The sequence below is a fragment of the Sciurus carolinensis genome, chromosome 7, assembly GCF_902686445.1.
Source record: "Sciurus carolinensis chromosome 7, mSciCar1.2, whole genome shotgun sequence".
Classification (NCBI taxonomy): domain Eukaryota; kingdom Metazoa; phylum Chordata; class Mammalia; order Rodentia; family Sciuridae; genus Sciurus; species Sciurus carolinensis.
The window spans coordinates 9,448,742-9,474,307 of record NC_062219.1 but is presented as its reverse complement, the minus strand read 5'-3'; the positions used below and the strand labels follow the sequence as shown (position 1 = coordinate 9,474,307).

The 25,566-nt window shown below is 38.0% G+C and overlaps 1 protein-coding gene across 3 annotated transcripts in view; it reads right to left on the bottom strand.

Annotated features, from left to right (window-relative positions):
- Serac1 (serine active site containing 1) overlaps positions 1-25,563 on the bottom strand; it is a 61,279-nt gene extending 35,716 nt beyond the window's left edge. For 2 of the 3 annotated variants that reach the window (XM_047558995.1, XM_047558997.1), the window contains exons 1-9: positions 25,417-25,563; positions 19,807-19,901; positions 11,489-11,580; positions 8,799-8,835; positions 7,623-7,759; positions 6,441-6,530; positions 5,063-5,194; positions 3,185-3,306; positions 1,904-2,032 (exon numbers count right to left, since the gene is read on the bottom strand). In XM_047558995.1, the coding sequence (XP_047414951.1) occupies positions 1,904-2,032; positions 3,185-3,306; positions 5,063-5,194; positions 6,441-6,530; positions 7,623-7,759; positions 8,799-8,835; positions 11,489-11,579 (738 nt within the window). In that variant the 5' untranslated portion in view covers position 11,580; positions 19,807-19,901; positions 25,417-25,563. The remainder of the gene's footprint in view (positions 1-1,903; positions 2,033-3,184; positions 3,307-5,062; positions 5,195-6,440; positions 6,531-7,622; positions 7,760-8,798; positions 8,836-11,488; positions 11,581-19,806; positions 19,902-25,416) is intronic. The other variant, XM_047558996.1, reaches the window with a different exon arrangement.
- Between the last annotated feature and the right edge of the window lie 3 nt (positions 25,564-25,566).

Genomic DNA, 25,566 nt, shown 5'->3' with positions numbered 1-25,566 from the left:
ATTAACAACTAAAAATATATATTAAAAATTATTTTAAACATAGACATAGAGAAGCTCTAAAGAAAAAGAAATCAAGAGAAGGCTATGGGGGTAAAATTGGAGACAACACAAGACAGAGGAGGTGATCACAGGGAAAGCAGGGCTTTGGAGATGGGATCTGAACACATGGGGGTCTCATTTTGTGGGAACTAGATTTAAGATTTCTGCATAAAGCAGAAAAAAAAAAAAAAAAAAGCTGCCTCCTCTCCAAAAGAGGGTCTGGAAAAACTTCCTGCCAGCCCATGAAAGCAACAAGAAAGCCTGTTGTTGCTCAGGGCTTTGGGTGGGGGAAAATGTGTTCTGTGAAAAATCACAATCCTAAGACCCTGATATATCTGAATTTTAATACATCAGTGCCACAGAAGTTCCAAACTTAGAAATGAACCTAAAGATGTAGTCCTATAAAAGTGAAATGCCTGGGGCATCCAGGAGAACCAACGCAAAAACTGCTCTGTAGGGAGAAATCTATAAGGGTGCCTGGAAGTCCCACAGGGAACACACTTCAGTCAGAGGCAAGCTCACAGCCAAAAGGCCCAGCCCATGCAAGGGAACAATTAACCACACAGGAGAGCTGATGCCAGCACAAACAGGAATTGATACCCACCAAAAGTGAAATAATACAAGTACCTCAAAGAGATTTTTAATTAAGGAAGTGAAAGAACAAAAGCCTAAAGGAAAGACGGAATACTGTGGAGAAGAAATGGGGGCCAGGAGCAAGTGGTTGCAGGAAAAAGAGGAGACAAGTGGACTCAATTTATGTTCTGCAGGGTCAACCTGCATGCTACTGTCCAGCTGGACATGCAAGGAAGAAATAGAGAGGAGTCTGAGTGTTTAGTTAAGCCATGAGGTGGATGCTATGCCATTAATGAGGAGGAAAGATAAAAGGAGGAAGAATTTTGAAGAGGAAAGGCAGGTATACATTCCAGCTGAGATATCAAGTAGGAGGCTGAATATTCAAGTCTCATGTTTATTACAACACAGGGCTAAAGCTATCAATCTAAGCTAAGCAGCAGAGAGGTGATACTTAAACCATGCAAATTACTATCAACTTATTCTTTAAGATGCAATTTAACCAACTGCTTGGGAGGGTGAGGCAGGAGGATCACAAGTTCGAGGTCGGGTTCAGCAACTTAATAAGATTCTATCCTAAAATAAAAACTAAAAAGGGCTGAAGGGTAGAGTGTCCCTGAACTCAATCCCCAGTATCACAAAAGGGAAAAAAAAAAAATTGAAATTTAAGGTCCCTTCCTATGAAGCCTAAAATGACCTCTAAAGCAGAGTTAACAGAGTTAAGGGCTCCTGAAGTAACTTGTGCCCCTTTTCTTTTTTTTTTGCCTCCAGTACCAGGGACTGATCCCAGGAGCCCTCTACCACCTCTACCACTGAGCTACATCCCTTTTTACTTTATTTTGAGACAGGGTCTCACTAAGTTGCCCAACCTGGCCTTGAACTTTCAATCCCCCTGCTTGAGCCTCCTGATTCACTGGGATTACAGGTGTGTGCCACCAGGCCTGAAAACCTGTACCTCTTCTGCAAGCTTCTGTGACTATTTACCTGACTCTCTGTTATCCCTGACACCTGGCCCAATGCGTGGTACAACCAGAAGTCAGTGTGTTCATTTCAGTAACTGGGGAAATGGCTGTTCTAAGGTTCTAAGAGCTAGCCCTGGCACAACTTTTTGGAAGAAGTAAGAACTCAAAAATAGGGTTGGGGTTGTGGCTCAGTGGAAGAGCACTTGCCCAGCATGTGTGAGGCACTGGGTTTAATCCTCAGCACCACATATAAATAAATAAGGTCCATTGACAATTAAAAAATATTTTTAAAAAAACTCAAAAATATTAACTGAATGAATAAATTAGCAAACCTTCTGAGCAGCCAGACTCTGGCTGCTTTCACTAAGGGCCAAGGATGTAAAATACCGGATACACTCATCTAGTTCTGTTTGAGGTAAAGAAGCCAGCAACTGTCTGAGTTCTTCTTCAATGGAAGAATCCTGAAATAAAAGGAAAAGAAAATATATACAAACTCAGCAACTGAGTATAAAAAACCCCCCCAAAAAACAAAAAAACCTCAAAGAATCAAAGTCAAAGTACACAAAAATACACAAATATATACATATATATTATACATTTAATGTCTGTTAGCAGAGATAAATTAGTGCCTCAAGTTTTCAGACTTGAAAACATGCACCCAAGTAAAAACTTAATTTTGAATTCTATACTACCTTCCTGTCTGCTACTGCATCTGAAAGACCTATTGCAAATTATTAACTCTCAACTTTCACCTCAGAGGCTTTCTGACATCTTAACTCTAAATAAATAATTAAATGAATTTTTTAAAACTAATTTAAAATGATTATACCCTTTCTCACAGTGATTGCTTTTTAAATCCAAAATTCTTTACCATATCATTTTTCCTTATAATTAATATCTTACATATTCATTTTTCTATTCTTCAAGAACTGACAGCTTACATAGACATGTCTAAGAGTTTCATTTAAACATACTTTAAGCCAATAGCAGAGGCATGCACCTGTGGTCCCAGCTACTTGGGAGACTGAGGCAGGAAGATCACTTAAGCCCACAAGTTCAAGTACAGCCTGGATAACATAGTGAGACCAAACCAAACAAACATGTTTAAATCTATCCATGTTCAAAACAGGGGCTTTCAACCCAGGGCTCCCCCACCCTCAGGAAATATTTAGAGGCATGTTTAGTTGTTCCAACTTGGGGTGTGGAGTGCTGTTGGCATCTAGGGAATGCAGTCCAGGGATGCTATTAAACTTCCTATGAGGTATAGAACAGACTCCTTCAACAAAGGATATTTGGCCCAAAATGTCAACAGAGTTAAATCTGAGAAAAATGTGATCTACGAATGACAAGTTCAGATCAAGGAACTGACTCATACATATGAATATACTATATGAAGTCATCTAATGGTGTAGTGGCTTCCCATCCCCAAAGATAGAAAATTCTCTTAAAAGAATGGCCCATCTGGAGGAATCAAATCTTCACGTGAAAACTAACATTTCAGTTTGACATCCTAGTTTACTTGCTTGTGAAGATTAGCCAACAACTACTTTTTTAAAGCTTATCTTGCACCCATAGAGAAGATATATTTTCACTCTCTGGATTATTTTACTTACTTCTTTTAAAGATGGTAAAGGAGGTGGTGGGAGAAAAAAGCGAAGATCACTCTCTTTACTTCGTGCCAGCCCAATAAGAGTCCTTGAGTCACAGGCTTGAGCGATTATTCTATACTGATAATCTGTTGTAAAAGGATTTTTTTGTAAACATCCCAATTACCATATCATTGTCACAAAACTAAATGAACAAATTACTTTAAAGCACCCATTTTTAAACTGTTCTATAAGTTAATAATAAAAACATTTCCCAAGTATTTTTTCTCAATTACAAATGCATTTTCAATGTCTGATTACCCTACCCAACATTTTCACAACAGATTTCACAATTCCCTTTAACATTTATCTGGGGACCAGGTCATGATTCAACTAATTTTTTGGAAAAAATTAAGCTCAAACATGAAAACTGGTAAGTTAGAATCAGTATAGATTCTTCTTTTTTAATAATTTCAGCACTCAAGAGTTGTTTTTAAGCCAGGCAAAGTAGTACACACCTATAATTCCAGTTACTCAGGAGACTGAGGCAGGAAAATCACAAGTTCAAAGCCAACCTAGGCAATTAAGGGAGATCCTGTTTCAAAATTTTAAAATAATAAAAAAAGGTTGGGGGTGTAGTTCAGTGGTAGAGCAATTGCCTAGCATACTTGAGGCCCTGGGTTCAATGTTCAATGCCCAGTACCACCAAAAAAAAAAAGCTGTTTTGATCACTACTTGAAACATGAGTTGCATTAAAATCTATGTCTGGAGGTTAAGGCAATGGTGGTTTGGCATAGTTGATGTCCATGAATATTTAGTCTGACATTCTAGATGGTAGAACTCTGATTCCAATATGCCCTCTTTATGTATCAAAACAATACTAGTCACTAAAGGGACATTCTTTTCAGAAACAGCAGCTAAAAAATTGGCAAGTACTTCAAGATCATATACATTTTCAAAGTGTCATGCCAGGGATCCTCCCTGATTTTTCTGATGTAGTAAGTCTGGAGTGGAGCCCTGGAGGGCAGATTTTGAAAAAAACTTTTATTCTATGTCTCCATTAACATTAAGTGAGCTTATATCATAAATTATTACAATTATCTCTACCAACCAATCAATAAATTAACTTACAGACAGAAATATTATTCTGAGACTAAACTTTTCTTTGAGAACATTTGTTTTTTTCCTCACTGTTTATTTTTTACAAGAAAACTCTACTAATTAATTATAGCTTAGGACTATAATCACAGCAGATCTGATCTCTCATTCAAGCACTTTTACTGCAAAACTTGTGATTTTTAAATACAATATTTTAAATATTGATTAAAAATGATATATACACTTAGGTACATTTAGCTCATTATTAGTATTAGAACCAAGTAACTGTCAAAGTGAAAGTAATGATAATTATATGGTGTAGCAAATAATTAAATATATTTTATTAAATAGGAACCAAATGAAAGAACAAGAAAGCATTAAGCAATAACTCTAAGAATCAGAATTTCTCTTGAGAAAAAATATAATCAAGTAAAATTTTGTTCTAGTAGAAAATTAGAAAAACACACATACCCGCCTCAGTTTTTATTTTTTTATTTTTATTTATTTATTTATTTATTTTTGTGGTGCTGGGGATTGAACCCAGGGCCTTATGCATGCAAGGCAAGCACTTTACCAACTGAGCTATATCACCAGCCCCACCCCTCAGTTTTAAGGTTACTCTTACCAAACATATCTGGCTACCAGGCAGCAGGAGTCCTATTTTATTGATCACGGGAGCTTCTTCTCAAACTTCTGAACATATTTTTATATATACTAAGATCGCCTTCCTAACCTTATTCCCTTCTCTTTGCTATTGGAAACCAAGATCTAGCTAAGGGCGTGCCATGGTCCCACTGCTCTCATTACCGTGCCAGTGGTGGGCCTCGGACATCTCCTGCACAGCCTGCAGTCGAGAGGTCCTGTCATCTGCCATGCTCTTCCTCAAGAGCAGCCACATAGCACACTCATGATCTTCTATATCAACTGTGCTAAAAGTGTCTGCAAAAAGAAAAAGACACACACAAAAACAAGATCTGAATAGTTAACATTTTTATCCTTGCTTTTATTTCAAAAGACAATTTATAAATATTTAAAATATACAGTAGGAGAGTTAAATCCACATAGCACTATTGATATTGACTGATATGCTGGCTCTCAAATCTGCTATGTTACTTTGCTGTATTTATTATAAGTATTATGTACGTGCTTTTGTTTTATAAACTATGGTGACTTTCATATCATGGTCATTTTTTTCCCTCTCTTTCCCCTTAAAAAATATTTTGTTTTGAAACAGATCAACTACATAAAGACATGAAAGAATGAAGTGCTAACTAACTAACACCCATATGCCTATCACATATAGATTAAATAAGTGCTATTTTGCCATATGTGCTTCATCAACATGCAGGTGCCTGTAAATATTAGGAAAGAATTGCAGACGTAATGACATTTTACCTTCAATAGTTCAATCTACATCCCCTAAGACTAAGGCTGTATTCTCTTACACAACTGCAAAATGCATTATCACATTCAGAACACTAACAATAATCTTCCAAAACCATCTAAAATCCTGTGTGACACCATATGCAAATTTTCACCAAAATATTTTTAAAGATGTTTTTAAAATCAGGATTTGATAAATTCTCTTTAGTCTCTTTGAATTCCAGAAAGTTTTCCTACCTATTCTTCATGATGCCAACGTCTTAAAGAAATTAGGTCAGCTTTTTTTTTATAGATAACTCCACATTGGATATTTGCCTGATTGTAAAATCTACATTTTTGATGCAATATTCTCATTATGAGAAAGCATGGGAGTGATTTTTGTAACAAATTTAAAATTCTGTAACATTTTGAAGAGAACAAGGTACATTTAATCTCAATATTTACTTACAACTAACCACAATCCAACAGCAGAGAGAGAAGAAAACTGTCCAGAGCATCAAGCCCTTAAAATTAAGTACAGCTCAACAGAATTAGTTACTCAACTAATTTTCCATAGCTATTAAAAATATAGTAAAGAATATTTTAAAAGTCTCAGGTTGATTGGGGCTGCGCTATAGCTCAGTTGGTAGAGCACTTGCCTCGCATGTGCAAGGCACTGGGTTCGATTCTCAGCACCACATAAAATTAAAGATACTGTATCCACCTACAACTAAAAAATATTTTTTAAAAAACCCTCAGGTTGGTTATGCAAATGACTTTCAGATGACTGAAAAGGGTTCCAAGTTAAATGTTTGTTACTTACCAGCAAATGGACTCCGTAATATCTTGGCTGACGCTGCCAATACTTTTCTTACTGCTCTGTGAAGTTCTTTTCTTGCAAGCCAGGCAATCCCTGAAATGATGGCAATTGACTCCAAATTTTTTCACAAGGAAACATAAAATAGATCCTTGTCTTTTTATTATTACTATCAATTTAACTAAACCCATTATGGGAACACAGATCACTCTCAAAGTCAGGGAAAAAAGTAAAAACAAAAACAAGAACATTAAAAATCAGCAAGTGTAAGATTAAAAATATTCAGGAAAATGTCCCTTGTAAACATGGAACTGAAATTTGGAGATCTTACAGATGAGATTAAGCCTCACTTTTATAGATAAATCACAACCATAACAACTGTCTGTTATAATATAAACATACCCTAGAAGCAGGTTGAAATACAGAAGGATGATGTAATAATAAATACCAACAAATTAGCATGTGATACATATGGCTCACAGACAGTGGAGCCTGCTGTACTAAGGACTGTAATATGCTCACAAGGTGGCTGACAACCTAGGAACAGGCAGCTATAAGTCAAGGGTGGCTGACTCACTGCATGAAAATGCACCCCCCACCCCCTGCTCTAAAATGTTCACTAAATCGCCCAGACGCTTGCATGTGACCTAAACATTGAGAAAAGGAATGTCCTAACTAGTAAAGACAGTTGTTTTAGCCTCTGTGCCCAGATAATAAGTTAGCTGGTTTCATACTTATGAATTCATCTCAGGAGTAAAATTCCTTAAAGCAGAAATATCTCTGGGCCAATGTGAGAAAATCACGTTTTAATCCTTGCCAAACTGAGCGCCAGCCTCTGAACCAATGGCCCCAAGTGAGGAGGGAATTCCAGGTTCAGACTAAACAGCTGGCTAGTTCTTACTTCAGAGAGTTCTAGGAGTGCTGAAAATTTGGATCAGGTATAGAAATCCAAAATTTGATCTTCAATCAATGCTCCAGGAACTTAGTTCTCAGGATCTGGTGATTCTCAGAGTGAGCTGAATCTTCTTTTTTTTTTTTTCGGTACTGGGGATCAAACTCAGGGCCTTGTGCTTGTGAGGCAAGCACTTTTACCAGCCCTGAACCCATCTTCTTAATATAGGGTTTTAAAGAGTCTCATTTTTAAATTCCACTTTTCACAAAGAACGGATGCCTTTATAATAAACTTACCATGATTTTCTCTTTTGTCTAAAGAAACTGTGTGCAAATATATGTATGATTTCATTTTTTCTCTTTCCACCACTTGAGTATCTAATGTCAAAGACTTCTTCAGGGACAGAACTTCATATGTAAGAAATAAAGAACCTCTTAAAAAGAAAAAATAGATTCATCATAAATACAGAATCTAAATGTGACACAAGAGCTACTCTTCTTTATTAAACTTTTCACAGGGAAACATTCAGCAGTGCCCAAAGAAACTATATATATATACACACACACACACATACACACACACACACACATAACCACATCTCAGTTTAAATAACAGATAGCTTCATAACAGTATCCAGTCAAGAAACATCATTAACAGCATGCCAGAAACCCATGTGTCCTTGTGTCCCATCCCTAATTCTGATTCTTCTTTCACCTCTATTGGTTATTTTCTGATTTTTATTATAATAATATCCTTGTTATTGTTTTACCACCTATATAGGCATCCTCAAACAACGGTGCTCAGCTTTGCCTGTTTTGGGACTTCATTTGAATGGAATCACACTGGATGTATTCTTTTGCTCAGTTTTATGTTTGTATGATTCAACCATGCTGCATGTAAATGTAGCACTGTAATTATATTCTGATATGGTATGCAAGTCATCACACAGTGAATCAATATATTATAACTTATTTATCCACTCTACCATGGATGGACATTTAGGATGTCTCTTGTTTGAGCCTATTACACATCTTAAATGTCTATATTACACACATACATATGTTCCGGTAGGGAATATACCCAGAAGCAGAATTGCATACTTTCTGACAGTACACACATTGTTCAATTTTACTAGAAAATGTCAAAATATTTTTCTAAAAGATTAGGCAATTTATACTCCCATCACCAGCATATACAAGTTTCCCCTTTCCTAAAAGTGATACCTGAAGTTTATTTTTAAATGTGAGATAGAAGGTTGTCTGTCATACATCCCAGGGTACACTTTGTACCCAAGAGAAAACATCCCTCAAGGTTGAGAACCAGGTCAGGACAACACAGTGTAGCAACCAGTGTTGGAACCAGTGACTAAATCCATATCCTTTGACTACTCCATGTGACCTATAAATCACTTCCACTGAGATTTCTAATAGTAATATAATGAGGCCAGTTAATATTTTGCAGTTGACACTTACCCTAAAATAAGTGATCCAGTAAATTTTATTATATTTCCTTTAAAAAGAAAGGGAGAAAATCAATATGATTAATTTCATTTTTGTAAGGGTGACAGGAAATAGGCAACAGTCTTTATTTCACATATAATCAGGTAATAAGTTATTGATATTTTTCTATTAATATAATCAGTGGCTATTAACACATGGCTTCCTAACCCCAGACACAAACAAACCAATCAATGAGCACTGCAAAAATACAATTCATGGGGCTGGGGCTGTAGCTCAGTGGCAGAGCGTTTGCCTCGCATGTGTGAGGCACTGGGTTTCATTCTCAGCACCACATAAAGATAAACAAATAAAATAGAGGCATGCTATCCATCTACAACTACAAAAAAGATTTTTTTAAAAAAATATAATTCATATTTATAGCTTTTCATACTCATTCTCCCCTTCCTTGAGCTTTTCTTCTGCCATCTCCCACAAAAATCACTAGGGAGCCTAGACCCTGTTCCACTACCAATACTGCCAGGACTAGACTTTCCTACTGAATGTGACCCCCAGAAAGCTCACCTCCTTTCTGACTCCTTTTAGTTAACAACCAATTAAATAAAGGAATGGGGACAATTCTCCCAATCACTAGTGGGACTATGGTGAAGAATTATGTTTGTCAAGCACCAATACAAATGACATTTCTCAAAGTAATTATGTTTGGTGGTTAAGTGTTGTATGTAGGTAGCCTCAAGAAGGCCAGAAAAAAAAGTGTATATGTATGTGTGTGTGTCATAAACTTATTTATGCTTTTGGTGGAACTTGGAAACAGTTTTTTAATATTAAAAAAATCTACTGGCAGACACTGTTAATTGCCTATCCAATATACATTCACATTCAAAATTATTCAAATTCCCAGACTACCTGGCAGTTGGCAATGCAACACAGCTGTAGCCTATCAGATATTAGTGACAGTCTATGAGGAGGATCTCTCCCCTATAAAAAGATAAAGCCTCACGAGATGGGTTTTTGCCCGCTGCCTTCTTGATGCCCAGGGATTCAAGACCTGTGACCATGAGAAAACAGATAATGGAGCAGGAAGACAGGAAGACTGCTAAGCTTCGACTCCTGCCCCAAACTTACTGCATCTTGACTTCCTGTTATGTACAGAAAATAGAAATTCAATTTTAACCATTGTGATCAAGTTTCTGGTGCATGCACTGCACACAACCTTCACTGGTATATTACAGTTGTCATCCTAAAATGGCCTCCTGGATTTTCCCTTCCAAACCTCACCCCAGCACTTCAGGAACACCTCTGTGTTGCTACCTTCACTGCTAACTAGTTGTCTCTTTTTCACTGGATTCCTTAAACAAATTATAGCCTCATGAGCCTTTTTCTCCTACCCTTAGGAAGGCTAAGTTCACCATTCCTGGAGTTGGTTCTGTTGGAAATGAAAAGAGAAGAAAAGCTCTCTTCCTTTTCCTTTCTTCTCTGTATCCACTTCTCTTTTTATATTTAAAATATAGAATCAGCCAGGCATGGTGGCACATGCCTGTAATCCCAGCAATTTGGGAGACTCAGGCAAGAGGATCACAAATTCAAGGGCAGTCTCAGCAACTTAGCAAGGCCCTAAGCAATTTAGTGAGATGCTGTCTCAAAATAAAAAAGAAAAGGAGTAGGGATGTAACTCAGTGGTAAAGCACCCCTGGGTTTAATCCCCAGTACCAAAAAACAAACAAACAAAAAAACCCATAAAACAATCAGTTTTCCAGATGAAAGGGAACGATCCCTAAAAACAGATCTATCTTAAAGATCAAAACTCCAGGAAGACAGCAACTTTGTCTTATTGGGTACTGTATCCTTAGAGCCCAGAATAGTACTTGGCACATAATAGATAAATATTTCTTTATTATCTAATGAATGAAAAATGAGGGCTGGGGTTGTGGCACAGTGGTAGAGAACTTGCCTAGCATGTGTGAGGCACTGGGTTTAATTCTCAGTACCACATATAAATAAATGAATAAAATAAAGATCTATCAATATCTAAAAAAATTTAAAAAGAAAAATGAATTAGGTCAATCTTCTCATTTTATAAATACAGAAATTAGTTTTCTTTCCTTCTTTTAACAAATACTACTTGAACATCTTGTATATGCCATGTATAGTAAACAAGATATAATGGTAAACAAAATAAGACTGCCCTCACAGAGTTTACAGTCTATGGGGGACATCAGTTGATTAACCAAGTTCTGTACTGATTCTACCAAACAACAAATGACAGACCTAACCCCAGCTAGCATGCCAGGAAGCATGCCCAAGGGCCTCGTTACAGTGAAGGGGAGCAGATCAGGGCAGATCCCAAACCCCATCAGGGCAAAGACGACAGTTTCCTTGCTCACCACTGCACTCCCAGAACCAAGTACAGGCACCTGCACTTTGATTTCCAAGAGTTTCCTGCTGTATGAGAACACACTGATACTCAATTTTGGAAGGATGAGCGTGAATTTGGCTGCAAAAATAGGGAAGGAAAGAGAATTTCCAAGAAAAAGTATCAGTATGGCTCTGGGCCTACAAATTTGGGGTGAGTCATTTGTATGGAAAGACAAAGGAATCTGAGGTTCATCGTAGATTAAATAAGCTTTTGTAGCCCAGCCTGGAAACTTAACCACAATTCTATCATTGTTTCTGTATGAAAATGTTGTTGTTTAAACTGTACTCACGGATTTCTCTCCAGTATGTGCGGCTTTTTGATGGGGGAGTACAGGTTCCTATTCTTCTGCAACAGATGACACAATAAGCAGCCAGGGACATTCTGTGCAGGTAGAACAATGTAACAAATTTAATTTGGCTCTAATATGAATGTTTAACTAAAAGATCATGTCATCATCATAGTGGATTGTTCACAGATTTTTCTAGCCCAAGAAAAAATTTTCAATTGAAAAAAATTTCCCCACCTAAAACTTACAACACTTACTATAATAAATTTTGCTAACATTTTAATATTTTCTTCCAAACTGTGTCCAATTGTGATTAGTGATTAATAGGAAACAAGGAAAAAACAGAATATAGGAGAACTGATATATGGAGTCTGACCATTCACAAAAAAAGTTTATCAAGTATTCTTTCAGATCTTTTGTCATTTTCTTCATAAAGGTCACTCATTGTTTTTTGTTTGTTTCTCATGAAAAAATTTCAAATGCATAGAAATATAGAAAAAAATAATAAAATGAACCCCACCACTCAGCTGTGATAATTATCAACATGTGGTTAATATTGTTTAATATATACCTGCTCTATCCAATAGGCTGTCTGCATGATAGACATTTTCTATATTTTTGTTAAGGTATAGTTACTAGATATTATGGTACAAATCTAGACTGTTCACAAAAAAAACTCATGTGTTGAAGACTTGATTCCCAATGCAGCAACGCCCAGAAGTGGGGCTTTAGGAAGTGACTGGATCGTGAGGGTTATCACCTCATCATTGAATTCATCCATTTGATGAATTAAGAATTTGAATGAACTACTAGGAAGAGATGGAAACTAAAAGCAGGTAGGGCATGGTGGAGGATGTTATGGTTTGGATATGAGGTATCACCCAAAAAGTTCCTAGTAAGGCAGGAATATTTGGAGATGAAATAATTTGATTGTGAGAACTGTTATCTAATCATTCCATCTAAGTTTGAATGAACTGGATGGTAATACAGGCAGGTGGAGTGTGGCTGGAGGAGGTGGGTCACAGGAGCATGCCCTGGAAGGGAGTATCTTCTCTGTGGCCCCTACCTCCTCACCCTCTGTTTATTGACCCAATGATGAGCTGTTATGGTTTCAATGTAAGGTGTCCCCCAAAAGCTCACATGTGAGACAATGCAAGAGGGTTCAGATGGGAAATGATTGGGTTGTGAATGCCTTAACCCAATCAGTGAATTAATCATCTGATAGTATTAATTGAGTTGTAACTGAAGGCGGGTGGGGTGTGGCTGAAGGAAGTGGGGCATTGGGGGGCGTAGCTTTAGAGTATATATTTGTATCTGGCAAGTAGAGATCTCTCTCTCTCTGCTGCCTGATCATCACGTGAGCTGCCTCCCTCCACCACACTCCTCCTCCAGCCTCACCCTGAGTCCCAAAGAATGGAGTTGGTTGTCTATGGTCTGAGACCTCTGAAACTGGAAGCCCCCAAATAAGCTTTTCTTCCTCATAATTGTTCTGGTCAGATCTTTTAGTCAGAGCAGCAAAAAAGCTAACTAAAACAGAAACTGGTATTGGGAATGGGGCCATTGCTGTGACTAACCTGACCATGTGCTTCAGGAGTTTTTGGAGCATTTTGGAATTGGTTGGAGGAATTTTGAGATGTTTAGCAGTACAAGCTGCAAATGCTCTAGATTGTTGTAAGAGGAACTTAATGGTCATTTCTGGTGGGAGCTCAGAAGACCAAAATGCCAACTGGACTGTGAACAGTGCAGACAGGGCTCAAGAGGAAGAAGAGGACACTACTGAATTTGGAGTAGAGGTAATTCATGTTATGTTCTGGCAGAGTTGTCTGCATTTTGCCTGTGTCCTGAGGCTTTCTGGGAAGCTGATTTTAAGTGATAAACTTCCTGATCTGGCAGAAGAAATGTCTAGGCAGCATAGCATTCAGATAGTAGCACAGATATTGCTGACAGTTTTTAGCCAAATTTACTGTGATAACCAGGAACAGAAAGCAGAGCAGAAAGATTTGAAAAACTTGGACTTTAAAGAGAGGAATAAAACTGGGGCTAAGGAAGTTGGCAGTTGTTAAAGACATTAACTCCACTAAAGAAATGCTAAAGACTTTGCCCAGAGACAATAAGAAAGATGGCTGAGGGCATCTCAGGAATTGGCAAGACCACACACATCTCAAACTCAAGGAAGTAAAAGTAAAAATCTTCTGAGAGGAGACAAGTGGGGGCACCCTTCTTGCACAAGGGGGCCTAGGACGTTTTCATAATCAGACATCCAGGCACTTGGAGGATGATGCAGTCAGGGTCCCTGGAGGCTTGGCTACTGCTCAAGTTGGAGGCAGAACTTGGTGTCAACTACATGGTGCTGGTTCTGCAGGAATACAGGATGCTGGAGTTAGAGGGTCATGGAGGCTTCCACCAAGATTTCAAAGGAAGGACTGGGAGGCCAGGAAAAGTGCAGCAGGATCAAAGTCCCAGTGGGCAGCCCCTGAGAGAGCAAAGTGTGGAGATGAGGAGGAAGCAGAAGCTACAGTGGAAACCCCCAAGATCAAGAAATGCCAGTAATGTGGGACATCATCCTAGCAAAGCTGCAGGAATAGAACAGAGACAGAAAGGCCACTTGGGCTCCAACCAACAAGGCCACAGGGGCAGAGCTACACAAGCCCTTTGGAAAGGATATCATGTCATGACCTCCAGATGCTGGACACAGAACTATAGGCCTTATTTGCCCAGCTGAATTTCGGTTTTGCTTGGGTCCCATCCCTTTTTTCTATTCCCTTATTTTTGTGAATGGAAACATTTACTCTGTACCTTTATATACTGAATACTTGTAAATTGCTTTTAATTTTACATGAACTCACAATGTGAGATTGCCTTGAGCCTCAGAGAAGACTTTGGACTTGAACTTTGAGGCATCTTGAAACTTTTGAGACTACGGGGACTCTTGGGAATGGACAAAATGTATTTTGCATTGTCAGATGAGTGTGAACTTTGCGGGGCTGGGGCAGAATGTTATGGTTTAGATATAAGGTGTTCCCCAAAAGCTCATGTGTTGACAAAATGTGAGAGGGTTCAGAAGGGAAATGATTGGGTTGTGAATGCCTTAACCCAATCAGTGAATTAATCGCCTGATGTGATTAATTGAATGGTAACTAAAGGTAGGTGGGGTGTGACTGGAGGAGGTGGGGCACTGGGGGTGTGGCTTTGTGGTATACATTTGAATCTGGCAAGTGGAATCTCTCTCTCTCTGCTTCCTGATTGTCATGTTAGCTGTTTCCCTCCTCCAACCTCTTCTGCCATGGTGTTCTGCCTCACCTTAAGCCCCGAGGAAGGACCTGGCTGTCTATGAACTGAGACCTCTAAAACTGTGAGCCCCCAAATACATTTTTCCTCCTCTACAATTGTTCTGGTTGGGTCTTTTAGTAACAGCAGTGAAAAAATTGACTAAAACATAAACTGAGCAGCTGTCCTCTGCTGGTCCTTTCCACCATGATGTGCTGCCTCACCTTGGGCCTAAAACAATGGAGTCAGCAATCTATGAACTGAGACCTCTGAAACTGTGAGTTGCAAAGAAATTTTCTCTCCTCTAAGTTGTTCTTGTCAGGCATTTTGGTTACAGCAATGCAGAGCTGACTAAAATAGAGGGTACAGTCACTGGGAGCATGTCCTTGGGCCCCTTCCCTGCTCTCACTCTCCCCTGCCCAACTTCCTGTTTGTCATAAGCTGAACAGCTTTCCTCTGCCACCCCCTTCTGTCATGATGTTCTGCCTCACTTCAACCAAAGCAATGAAGTTGGCTGACCATGGACTGAATTCTCTGAGACCCTAAAACAAAATGAAATTTTCCTCCTTCATATTTTTTAGGGCAAAAGTACACTAACGCTCTAGCCACTATGTTTGTACTGAGGACTTAAAATTTGGCTAATTCAAAAATATGGCACATGTAACTAAGGAACTGAAATTCTTATATAATTTTATTTAATTTAAGTAGCCACATACAGCTAGTGACTACTGAACAGTAGTGTTTATCCAACCCATATTCATGTTCCAACACCACCACATTACATTATTTTGAAGAAAATACAAAATGTCCAATCATTTAGTTGTGACTACTTTCGTATAAGCCTTTCCTAAGGGGGAAAAATACCTATCAAAATGTCTCCAAATAAATATAATTCCTTAGTACCATCAAATATCTCATCATCACATCAATTATTTCATAAACTTTGATTCTGTTTTGCACTAATAAACTGTTAGAATTAGGGTCCAAACACAGTCCACACATCATATTTGGTCTGTGTCTACTGGATAACAAGAGAAACGTTCAGTATTCCCACTAACATAGTCAACAAGTACCAAAGCCAGCAGTGCCAAGCATGTGAAGTCATACCAGACTAACCAGCCTCTAGTTAACCCTTAAAAACCACAGAGTTGTTTTAGCCACTGTGACTTGAGATGGTATATGATATTGCAAAAAGCTAACTGACAGATGTGGTTTCTAAATTTTCCTGTACACTTTAAAGATCTTTACCTTAAAGTCTTTCTGTTGAGGCCCCTATTTCTAATAATAAGGGCTATCTACCCTTTATGGAGATTTGTTTGCTTATGTTTGTAATCTTTGATTAAGAGCTCCTCTTCAGTCTGAGTATCTACTGTGCGAGTTCCATGTGTACAGGTCTACAGTGCAGTTTCAAATTTACCTCTGCCAAAGTAATGCAGATATTGCAAATGGATGCATTCCATTTGGATTCCCACCAGTATAAGGATAGTGTTAGTTTAACCCCACAAACACTAAAGGTGTAGATTTAGTTTTAATTTCCATTCTTTCATGCTCCTGGTAAAACCAAGTAATTGATCAGGTTGTTTTCTTAGTCTAATGGGAGAAAATTTTCTAGTCCCTGCATCTTTGAAGGCATAGCCCCTTAAGATGATCACTTTTAAGGTAAGGAGATTTTAACTGGCACAAGCAATTCAGGTTTTTTTTTTTTTTTTTTTTTTTTTTTTTTGCGGTGCTGGGGATTGAACCCAGGGCCTTGTGCTTGCAAGGCAAGCCCTCTACCAACTGAACTACATCCCCAGCCCCAGCAATTCAGGTTTTGATCAGCCTCTGATCACTCAATAACTTCCCTTCCTCAGTGATATGACTTCCTTTGAGTTTCCTCTTCTATTCCTTCTCAAAATTTTATTCTTCTGCTACACTTCACTTAGCATTTTCATGTATACAGGGGGAGTAGATGGTGCAGTCTTTTTAAATCTGAGCATGTTAATCCCAAGATTTAAATCTTTCAATAATTCCTCATTGTCTAAAGCTACAAGTTATCTCAGTTTCAGATAGAAACGTGATAAATGAATTTTTGTTCATATACTTTTCATCTTTAAGGTATGATTATGATACAGTAACATTCACCCTTTTAAATGTACAGATCCAAGGGTTTAGACACAGTCAAATAAAAATACAAAAGTTCTATGAATTCAAACATTTTTGTGTTAATGCAGAATTGGTATTCTTTCTTCCTTAAAAGGTTTTAAATAATATTTCCATATTGTCTTAAGGCTAGTCAAAAATCTCCCATACCCAGTTCTGAAAATGATTCTGAAACTGATTTGTCCCTATAGTTTTGCCTTTACAAGAATGTCTCCTAAATGGGATCATACAGTACATAGCCTGAATCTGGCTTCCTTCACTTAAAAATAAAAAATGCACTTGAGCACAATTCACAATAGATAAACTATAGAACCAACCTAGGTGCCCTTCAAAAGATGAATGGATAAAGAAATTGTGGTATATATATACAATGGAATATTACCCAGTTCTAAAGAAGAATGAAATTATGGCATTTGTCAGTAAATGGATGGAACTATGGCGAAATAAGCCAATCCCAAAGAACCCAAGGTTGAATGTTTTCACTGATATGCAGATGCTAATCAACAATAAGGTGGGGAGGGCTAAGGAAGAATAGAAGTATTTTGGATTAGACAGAGGGGAATGAAGGGGAGGGGGTATGGGGGTAGGAATGATAGTAGAATGAATTGGACATATAAGCATATATGATTACACAACTTGTATAACTCTACATTATGTACAACCAGAAGAATAAAAAGTTATTCTCCATTTATGTATGTGTCAAAATGCATTCTACTGTCATGTATAACTAATTAGAAAAATTTTTTTAAAATCTAAATTTAAAAAAAATTTTTAAATATACTTTGAGAATCATTCATATTTTTGTATCTACTACTATCAGTAGCTTATTCTACTGGGTGGTATCATTCCATTGTATAGATTTACTAATTTGTTTATACTTCCCCAGCTGAGGGACATTTGAGTTGTTTAGTTTTTCATGATTCTGAATAAAGCAGCTATAAATATTTGTATACAGGTTTTGTGTGTGAACATAGTATAACGTTTCATATTGTTGGATTTGACTTGCTAGTATTTTGTTAAGGATGTTTGTGTCTTTGTTCATGTGAGATATTAATCTCATTTTCTTGCTATGTCTCTGTCTTGTTTCCATATCAAAGTAGTACTGGTCTTATAAAATAAGTTCATAAACATTCCATCTTCTATAAGCTCAAAGTTAATGCAGAATTGCTATTCTTTCTTTCTTAAAAGGTCTTAAATAGTTTTCCCATATTGCCTTAGGGTCTAGAGTGATGTCCTGTGTTTCAGTCCCAATTTTGGCAATCTGTATCTTCTCTTTCTTACCTTTGCCAATCCAGCTAACAGTCTATTTCATTGACACTTACTTTCCTCCTTTCTTTCTTTGAAATAGGGTCCATCTTGCCCAGGATAGTCTCAAACTCCTGGGCTCAAGTGATCCTCCCAGGTGCTTAGGGGCATATGCCAAGCTCAGCTTCCACTGATATATTCAAAGAAAAAGTTTTCAGTTTCATTGAAGTACTGTTTTCTATTATCAGTTTCACTGAATTGTGCTTTTACTTTATTCTCTGCCTTCTGTTTGCTCTGATTTCAAATAGCTCTTTTTCTAGATGCTTAAAATCTTAAGTTCAAACCACTGATCTATGATTTCTTTTTTTCCCTAAGTATTTAATACTAAAAATGTCCCTCTAAATACTGCTCTCACTGTATCCTCAGATTTTGAAACACAATGTGGTTTTCTTCTTCTATTCAATTAAAAATATTTTCTCATTTTATTGACTTCTTCTTTAACCCATGGGATATTTAGAAGTATGTTACTTAATTCCCCAACATTTGGGATTTTCCTAGATATCTTTCTTATTGAATGTTAATTCCATTTTGGCTGGAGAACAGGCTTTGTATAAGTTGAACTATTAAATCTTGTTAAGGTTTGTTTTATGATACAAATATGATCTGTCTTGATGAACGTTCCATATGCACTTGAAAAGAACATATAGTCTACTACTGTTGGATAGTCTTCTACAGATGTCTGTTAGATTGAATTGATTGGTAGTGCTTTTTAAGTCTTCATTTCTGGTTTTCTGCCAACTTGTTCTGTTAAATGACAGTGTGAAGGCAGGGGTCACTCAGATCATGAAAGCCCCTTCTAGCTAAGAGGTCTAAAACTTTCCCCTGAGTTATGGGAAATTGTTGGAAGATTAAATTAAGAAATGAAATAATGATCAAAATTTTAATTGCTTTTAGAAAAATAAATGAAATGAAAATGAGGTTGAAGAATAGCCAAACTAGAGATGGGAAAAACCAGTATGGAGGTTTTTAACAATAATCAAGGAGAAAAATGTACTTGAAGTAACATAGTGACCCTGAGAATGATCAAGAAGAAATAGCATTATGAAATACTAAGAGAATCACCAAATCTAATAAATCCACTGAATGAGGGAATGGTGGGAAATGTAAAAGAGGAAGGAGACAAATATGGTTATGTTTCTGGCTTGGATCACTAAGTATACTGGAATAATATTAATTAAAATAAGGAAATGCTAGAAATGGCTTTGGCAGAAAGGATTCCAGTTTCAACATGCTGAGATTAAGGCTCTTGTGAAATACTAGAGAACGTGTCCAATAAGCAGTGTGAGCTCAGCAGAGGTCTAATCTACAGATAAAAATGTGTGAGTCATCAGCATATATCACTAACTGAAATCATAGGTTTGGATAAAGTTATTAAAAAATAGGGGAGAGCTGGGAGTGGTGGCACACATCTGTAGTCCCAGCTTCTCAGGATGAGGCCAGATGATCGCTTAAATAAAGACTAGTGTATAAAAGAGTGTTACTCAAAATGTCCAAAGGACTATATGCAGAGGTACTTAATAAAATGCAGGTTCCTACTCCAGATTTAATTTTTGTTTCAAGTTCCATGAAATTTAAACCAAGGTGTTAGAAGGGCTACTTTCACTTACTGAAAGCTCTGTGGCAGAATCCACTTCCAGATTCATTCAGGATATAAGCAGAGTTCAGTTCCCTCCAGTGATTGACAGAACTCAGTTCCATTCAGCTGTAACATGGAGGTCCTTATTAACTTGTTGATTGTTACCTAGGGGCCACCCTTATCTCCCAGAGGCCTCTATCTGGTTATCACAGGAAGTCCCCTACATCTCAGAATTGGCAACGGCTTGTCCTTCTCATATTGCCACACCTGTCTCTTCTGCTTTCTTCAACTTTCAGGGACTATGTTGTATGATTACACCACCCAGACCATATAAAATAATCTCCTCATTTAAGGTCTGTAACCTTCATTCCATCTGCAAAGTCCTTTTTGCCATGTAACATAATGTAACCAGGTGTTCCAGGGATTAAGGCACAGACACCTGTTTTTTGGTACTAGGCATTGAACTCAGGGGCACTCAACCACTGAGCCACATCCCCAGCCCTATTTTGTATTTTATTTAGAGACAGTTGCTTAGCACCTCACTTTTGCTGAGGTTGATTCTGAACTTGAGATCCTCCTGTCTCAGGCTCCTAAACCACTGGGATTACAGGCAGGTGCCACCGCACCCAGCACATGAACACTTCTGAGGAGGCCAGTAGTCTGCTATATTACCGTAAACTGCTATATTCTGATACAAGTCTCTTTGCAGACATATGTTTTCATATATGTTGTGTAAATACCCAGGAGTGGAATTGCTGGGGAAGGGAAGTTATTTGTTTAACTCTGTAAGACACTGATAAATTTTTCCAACATGACTGTACCATTTTACACTGAAACCAACAAAGCAGGAGTATGAAGGCTCCAATTGTTCCACATCCTTGTTAATGTGTGACGCTGTCAGTCTGTTTGATTTTAGCCTTTTTTGTGTGTATATTACAGTATCTCTCCATAGTTTTGGTTTGAAATTCCCCCAAAACTAACTATTTTGAGCACTTTTTCATATTTGCTAGCCACTTACTTATTTTTTTTGTAAAGTATCTGTTCAAGTCTTTTCTTCATTTAAAAAAATTTTAGGGCCAGGGTTGTGGCTCAGTGGTAAAGGACTCATCCAGCATGTGTGAGGCACTGGCTTCAATCCTCAGCACCACATAAAAATAAATAAATCAAAATAAAGGTATTATGTCCACCTACAAAAAAATTTATTTTAAATTTTTTAAAAGATGAATCGTGTTTTATATATTCTGGAAACAAATCCTTTATCAAACATATGCATATCAAACTATCTACTCCAAGTCTGTAACTTTTTTAATTCATTTTCTTAAAGGTACCTTTTGATGAACAGAAGTTTTGATATTGACAGTCTCGCTGTTTTATAATTATTGCACTCTGTGTCCTGAGAAATTGTTGCCCAACTCATGTCATATTCTCCCTTAATTTTATTAAAAAATTGTTTTAGCTGTTACATTTAGGTATATGACCCATATTGAGTTAATTTTTTTGCACATTGAGACAGGTGTTGAGGCTGAATTATTTTTATATGGCAAATTGAAAGTTCCAGTAAAATTTGTTTAAACATTTTTCTTTTCCCCATTGAAGTGATTTTGTACCTTGCTCAAAAATCAACTGACCACATATAGTACGAACCTATTTCTGTATTCTTCATTGCATTCCAATGATCTAGCTGTCTATCCTTAAATATCACACTGTCATGGTTATTGTAGTTTTATATAAGTTTTGAGCTAGGAAATATAAATTTTCCATCTTTGTTATTCCTGTTCAAGATGGATTATTCAATGTCCTTGGAATTGTCACATAATTTTAAAGTCAGTTTTATCAATTTATATTTAAAAGAGCTTTTAAGATTAAAACTACAATTACATTAAATCTGAAACACTAATTTTAAGTAGAGAACAAAGCAGTAATTCTGAAGTGACTAAGGACAACTAAAAAGAGAGATAATATGAGTACAAAATGAAACAAATATTCAATAATTCCATTAAACTTAACTACAGCAAGGTCACTGGGGCCTTCAAGGGTATCTTCATTGCCCTGGTTGAAGAAGAAAATGGACTGAAATTAAACATTCTTTCAGCCCTCCATTCTTACTAATAAAACCTAAACTGTTGTCTTGGGTTGTGGCTCAGTGATAGAGACTTGCCTAGTACATATGAGGCACTGGTTCAATCCTCAGTGCCACATTAAAAAAAAAAAAAAAAAAACACCTAAATTGTATCTCAGCACACAAATAACTGAATAAAGATTATGTCACAGCCAGGTGCAGTGGCATATGCATGTAATCCCAGATACTCAGGAGGCTGAGGCAGAAGAATCACAAATTCAAGAACGGCCTGGGCAACTGAGGGGAAAAAGGTCTGGGGACGTAGCTCAGTGGTACAGCACCTGCCTAACATGCACAAGACAGAATCCTGGGTTCAATTCCTAGAACGGGATGGGGTAAGGACTACACATTGCCTTTCCTTCTAGTTAAGCCAAACCAAAGGCAGAATGTTTTCTCTGATATGCGGATGCTAATTCACAATGGGGGGGGGCGTTGCTAGGGAAGAACAGAGTTATTTTAGATCAGGTAGAGGGGAGTAAAGGGAAGGAAAGGGGAGTAAAGGGAAGTACAGGGAAGGAAAGGGGTACAGTGAAGCAGACATTACTTCCTGTACATATATGACTGCATGACTGATGTGATCCTACAATATGTACAATCAGAAAAATGAGAAATTATACTCCATTTATGTGTGATTTATCAAAATGCATAAATCCATTGTATTGTCATATATAACTAATTAGAACAAATTTTAAAGATGTTTCTAAAAAATAGTGGTCATTGACTAAAAGTTGACTGATGGAATATAAAAGGATGTGTCAAGTGCATCTTCTGAGAATTATCCTTAAAGAATATGTGCCTTTTTTCATCCTTCCCTTTTCCCTCCTGCTATGATGAACAAATGACAATGAAATTAAATCAGCCATCTTCACCAGGAGGCATCACAGTAAGGATGGCAGGATGGCAAGACAGAATAATCCAAGGCCTCCCATTCGAGGAGCTGCCATCATACCAGAATGGACCGCCTATCCATGCAACCATAAACCTGTCAAGCCTTTACTGTCTTATGCTGTGCAATGCAGCTGTGTAATGGATCTAACTCTAACCCATTACAGTAGTAAAATTCATGTGCCAGTATCCCAAGTACTGGAAAGCCAAAGAATCAAGAATAGCTAAGCGGCTAATAGCTATTGTGGCTATTTTACAGCCACAATCTTTCTGACTCATCTAGTCAACTGCTACCTTTCTAACTAAAAGTTTCCCCCTGTATATCTAACAGGTCTTTCAAACAACTGTCCAAAGCAATTATTTTTTTCTCCAAACTCTTCCTGTACTCATCTTTTCGATCACTATCAACCAAATGGTAAAATTTTCTTATTATAAGGGGCAAATGATTTACCTTGTAGCTCAAGAAAAAAACTTGGGTGTTACCCTTGATTCTTTGTTCTCCCCTCACCCTATAACCAAATTATGCAAAATTCTTGTTCTCTGTTGCCCAAACATACCCAGATCCATTCACTTTCCTCCATTTTCACTACTACCACTCCTGCCTCGTTCAAGTCACTCTCACTTGGAGTAATGCAATAGCATCTTCAGTGGTGCTTTATATAACTTAATCCTTCTTGACAGAAGAAAAAGTTCTGAAGGTAAACTAGGGCTAGCTATATAAAACATCACTGACCCACATATCCAAAAATGGTAAATCTTATATGTATTTTACCACAACAAACAAAAAAATCTTTCCCAGAGACATTGTCTCCTATATTTTTTTTCTAAGTATCTTACAAATGTGTCTTTCACAGTAAGTTCTTTAATTTACCTAGAAATTGTTTGTGAATGGTATGAAGCCGGAACTTTGTCTTTATCCCAAAGGAATTCATGTATCTTGGCATGATTTATTGAACAGTCTGTTTCCCCCTTGCTTTGTGATATAACTTAGTAGTGTACTATGCTCCCATATGTACATGGGTGTGTTTCTAGGTTCTCTATCTTGTTCCATGAATCTCCTTTATCCCTGAACCACTACCATACTGTCTTAATTATTACAAGTTTATATTAAGCTTTGCTACCTAGTAGAAAGGAAGCATATTTAATTTTCTTCTTTGAAATTAACTTAGCTGTTCTTGGTTCCTTGGCTTTCCACATAAATTGTAGGTTTAGTGTGTCAAATTCCATGAAAAACCATACAGTGATTTTCACTGGCACTGCACAGAATGTACAGCATTGGAGAAACCTATTATCTTTTTGATACTGAGTCTTCCATGCATGAATATTATATATCTGTTCGGCTACTTGGTCTACTTTTATGTGTTTCAATAAAACATTATAATGTTCTCCCAAAAGGACCAGAGAGCTTTAGTTGATCTATTTCTAGATACTTACAGTTTTGAATGCATTAGGAATGGTACTTCTTTATCATTAAAATTTCTGGTGAGTTGTTGCATATTACATTTTTTGTTTTACTCAGAAATCTAACTGAAGGCTCATTCTGATAACTTTTAACCAACTAACCCTTGCAGTCACTACCACATCATCACCTGGTATCTTCTTGTTAACTGGTTTTAGTGTTTCTCTGCCCCCACTAAAATTAGTTACTTGTTTACCACTGCACCCAGAGTGTCTAGAATAGTGTCTGGTATATGCCAGGTGCAGTGAATGTTTGTTGAGTAAATATGGATTCAGGTTTTAAATCTGGATGACTGGAAGAAAAGCAGGCTTTGAAGAAAGAGATGGAAATTATTTCAATTTGAAAGGTGGTGTTTAGATTACACACAGGTCATTAACGTGCAGGCATCCGTCCAGAACCTGGAGTTCAAGAATGGCAGTTCAAGGTAAAGGAACTCAGGAAACGGAGGGCTGATTCTCGAGAATGTCAGCAAGGAAAAGAGGCTTGAGAAAAACTAAACGAGGGAATTTTTAAAAGGAGCTGAAGGATACAGAAACTAATGGAATGAAAAGATTTGAGGTATGGGAAGAGGGAAATAAGTAGGAAAACAAGGTTCATAACAGGAACACACTAAGCAATAAGCTGCACAAGCTTAATTGTGAAAGTACAATTTAACCCAATGAACAGAAGGTAAGAACCCATCTCAACTGGGGAAAGCAGAGAGCTCTATGAAGACCACAGATCAGAACTTGGGAAAGGGATTCACTTTAGGAACCTCTGGGGTCTTTCACTTTGAAATGACCGTTACAGGCTTCAGAGACCTAATAGGCATCCAACCTACTCAATCTCAGGGTCAGAGAGGGAGCAAGAAGCTGGGATCTGGCAGGTTCGGTAGCGTCTGATGAGGCTGCTGCTTTCTTCTCATCTTTTCGTGACTACCGACCCGGATGGTGCAACAGCAGGTGCTCTCCTGGCCTCCACAGCAACCAGAGAAGCGCGGCCGCGAAGCAGAAAGGGGAACCAGGCTCCGGAGGACCAAAAAGAGGCCCTCACGCCCGCGGCGGCTCCGCGGGTCGCTCCGGGGCCGCGCGCCCTCACCGGGGCGCCCCGGCCGAATCGGGCCACCGCTCCCCACTCCCCCACGCGCCCGGCTTCACCGACGCCCTCGCCCGACCCACGAGCCCGCCTCCTCGTCCTACCTGCCGGCAAGCGGATTTGACCTGCCCCAAGCGCTCCCTGGGGACCCGCCGGCAAGGGCTCCCACCCTCCACAGCTGGACGGCGCTCTCCGCTCAGGTGGCGGGCGGCACGTGACCCCGCCCCTTGGTCCTGCTCGCTCCGCCTCCCGCC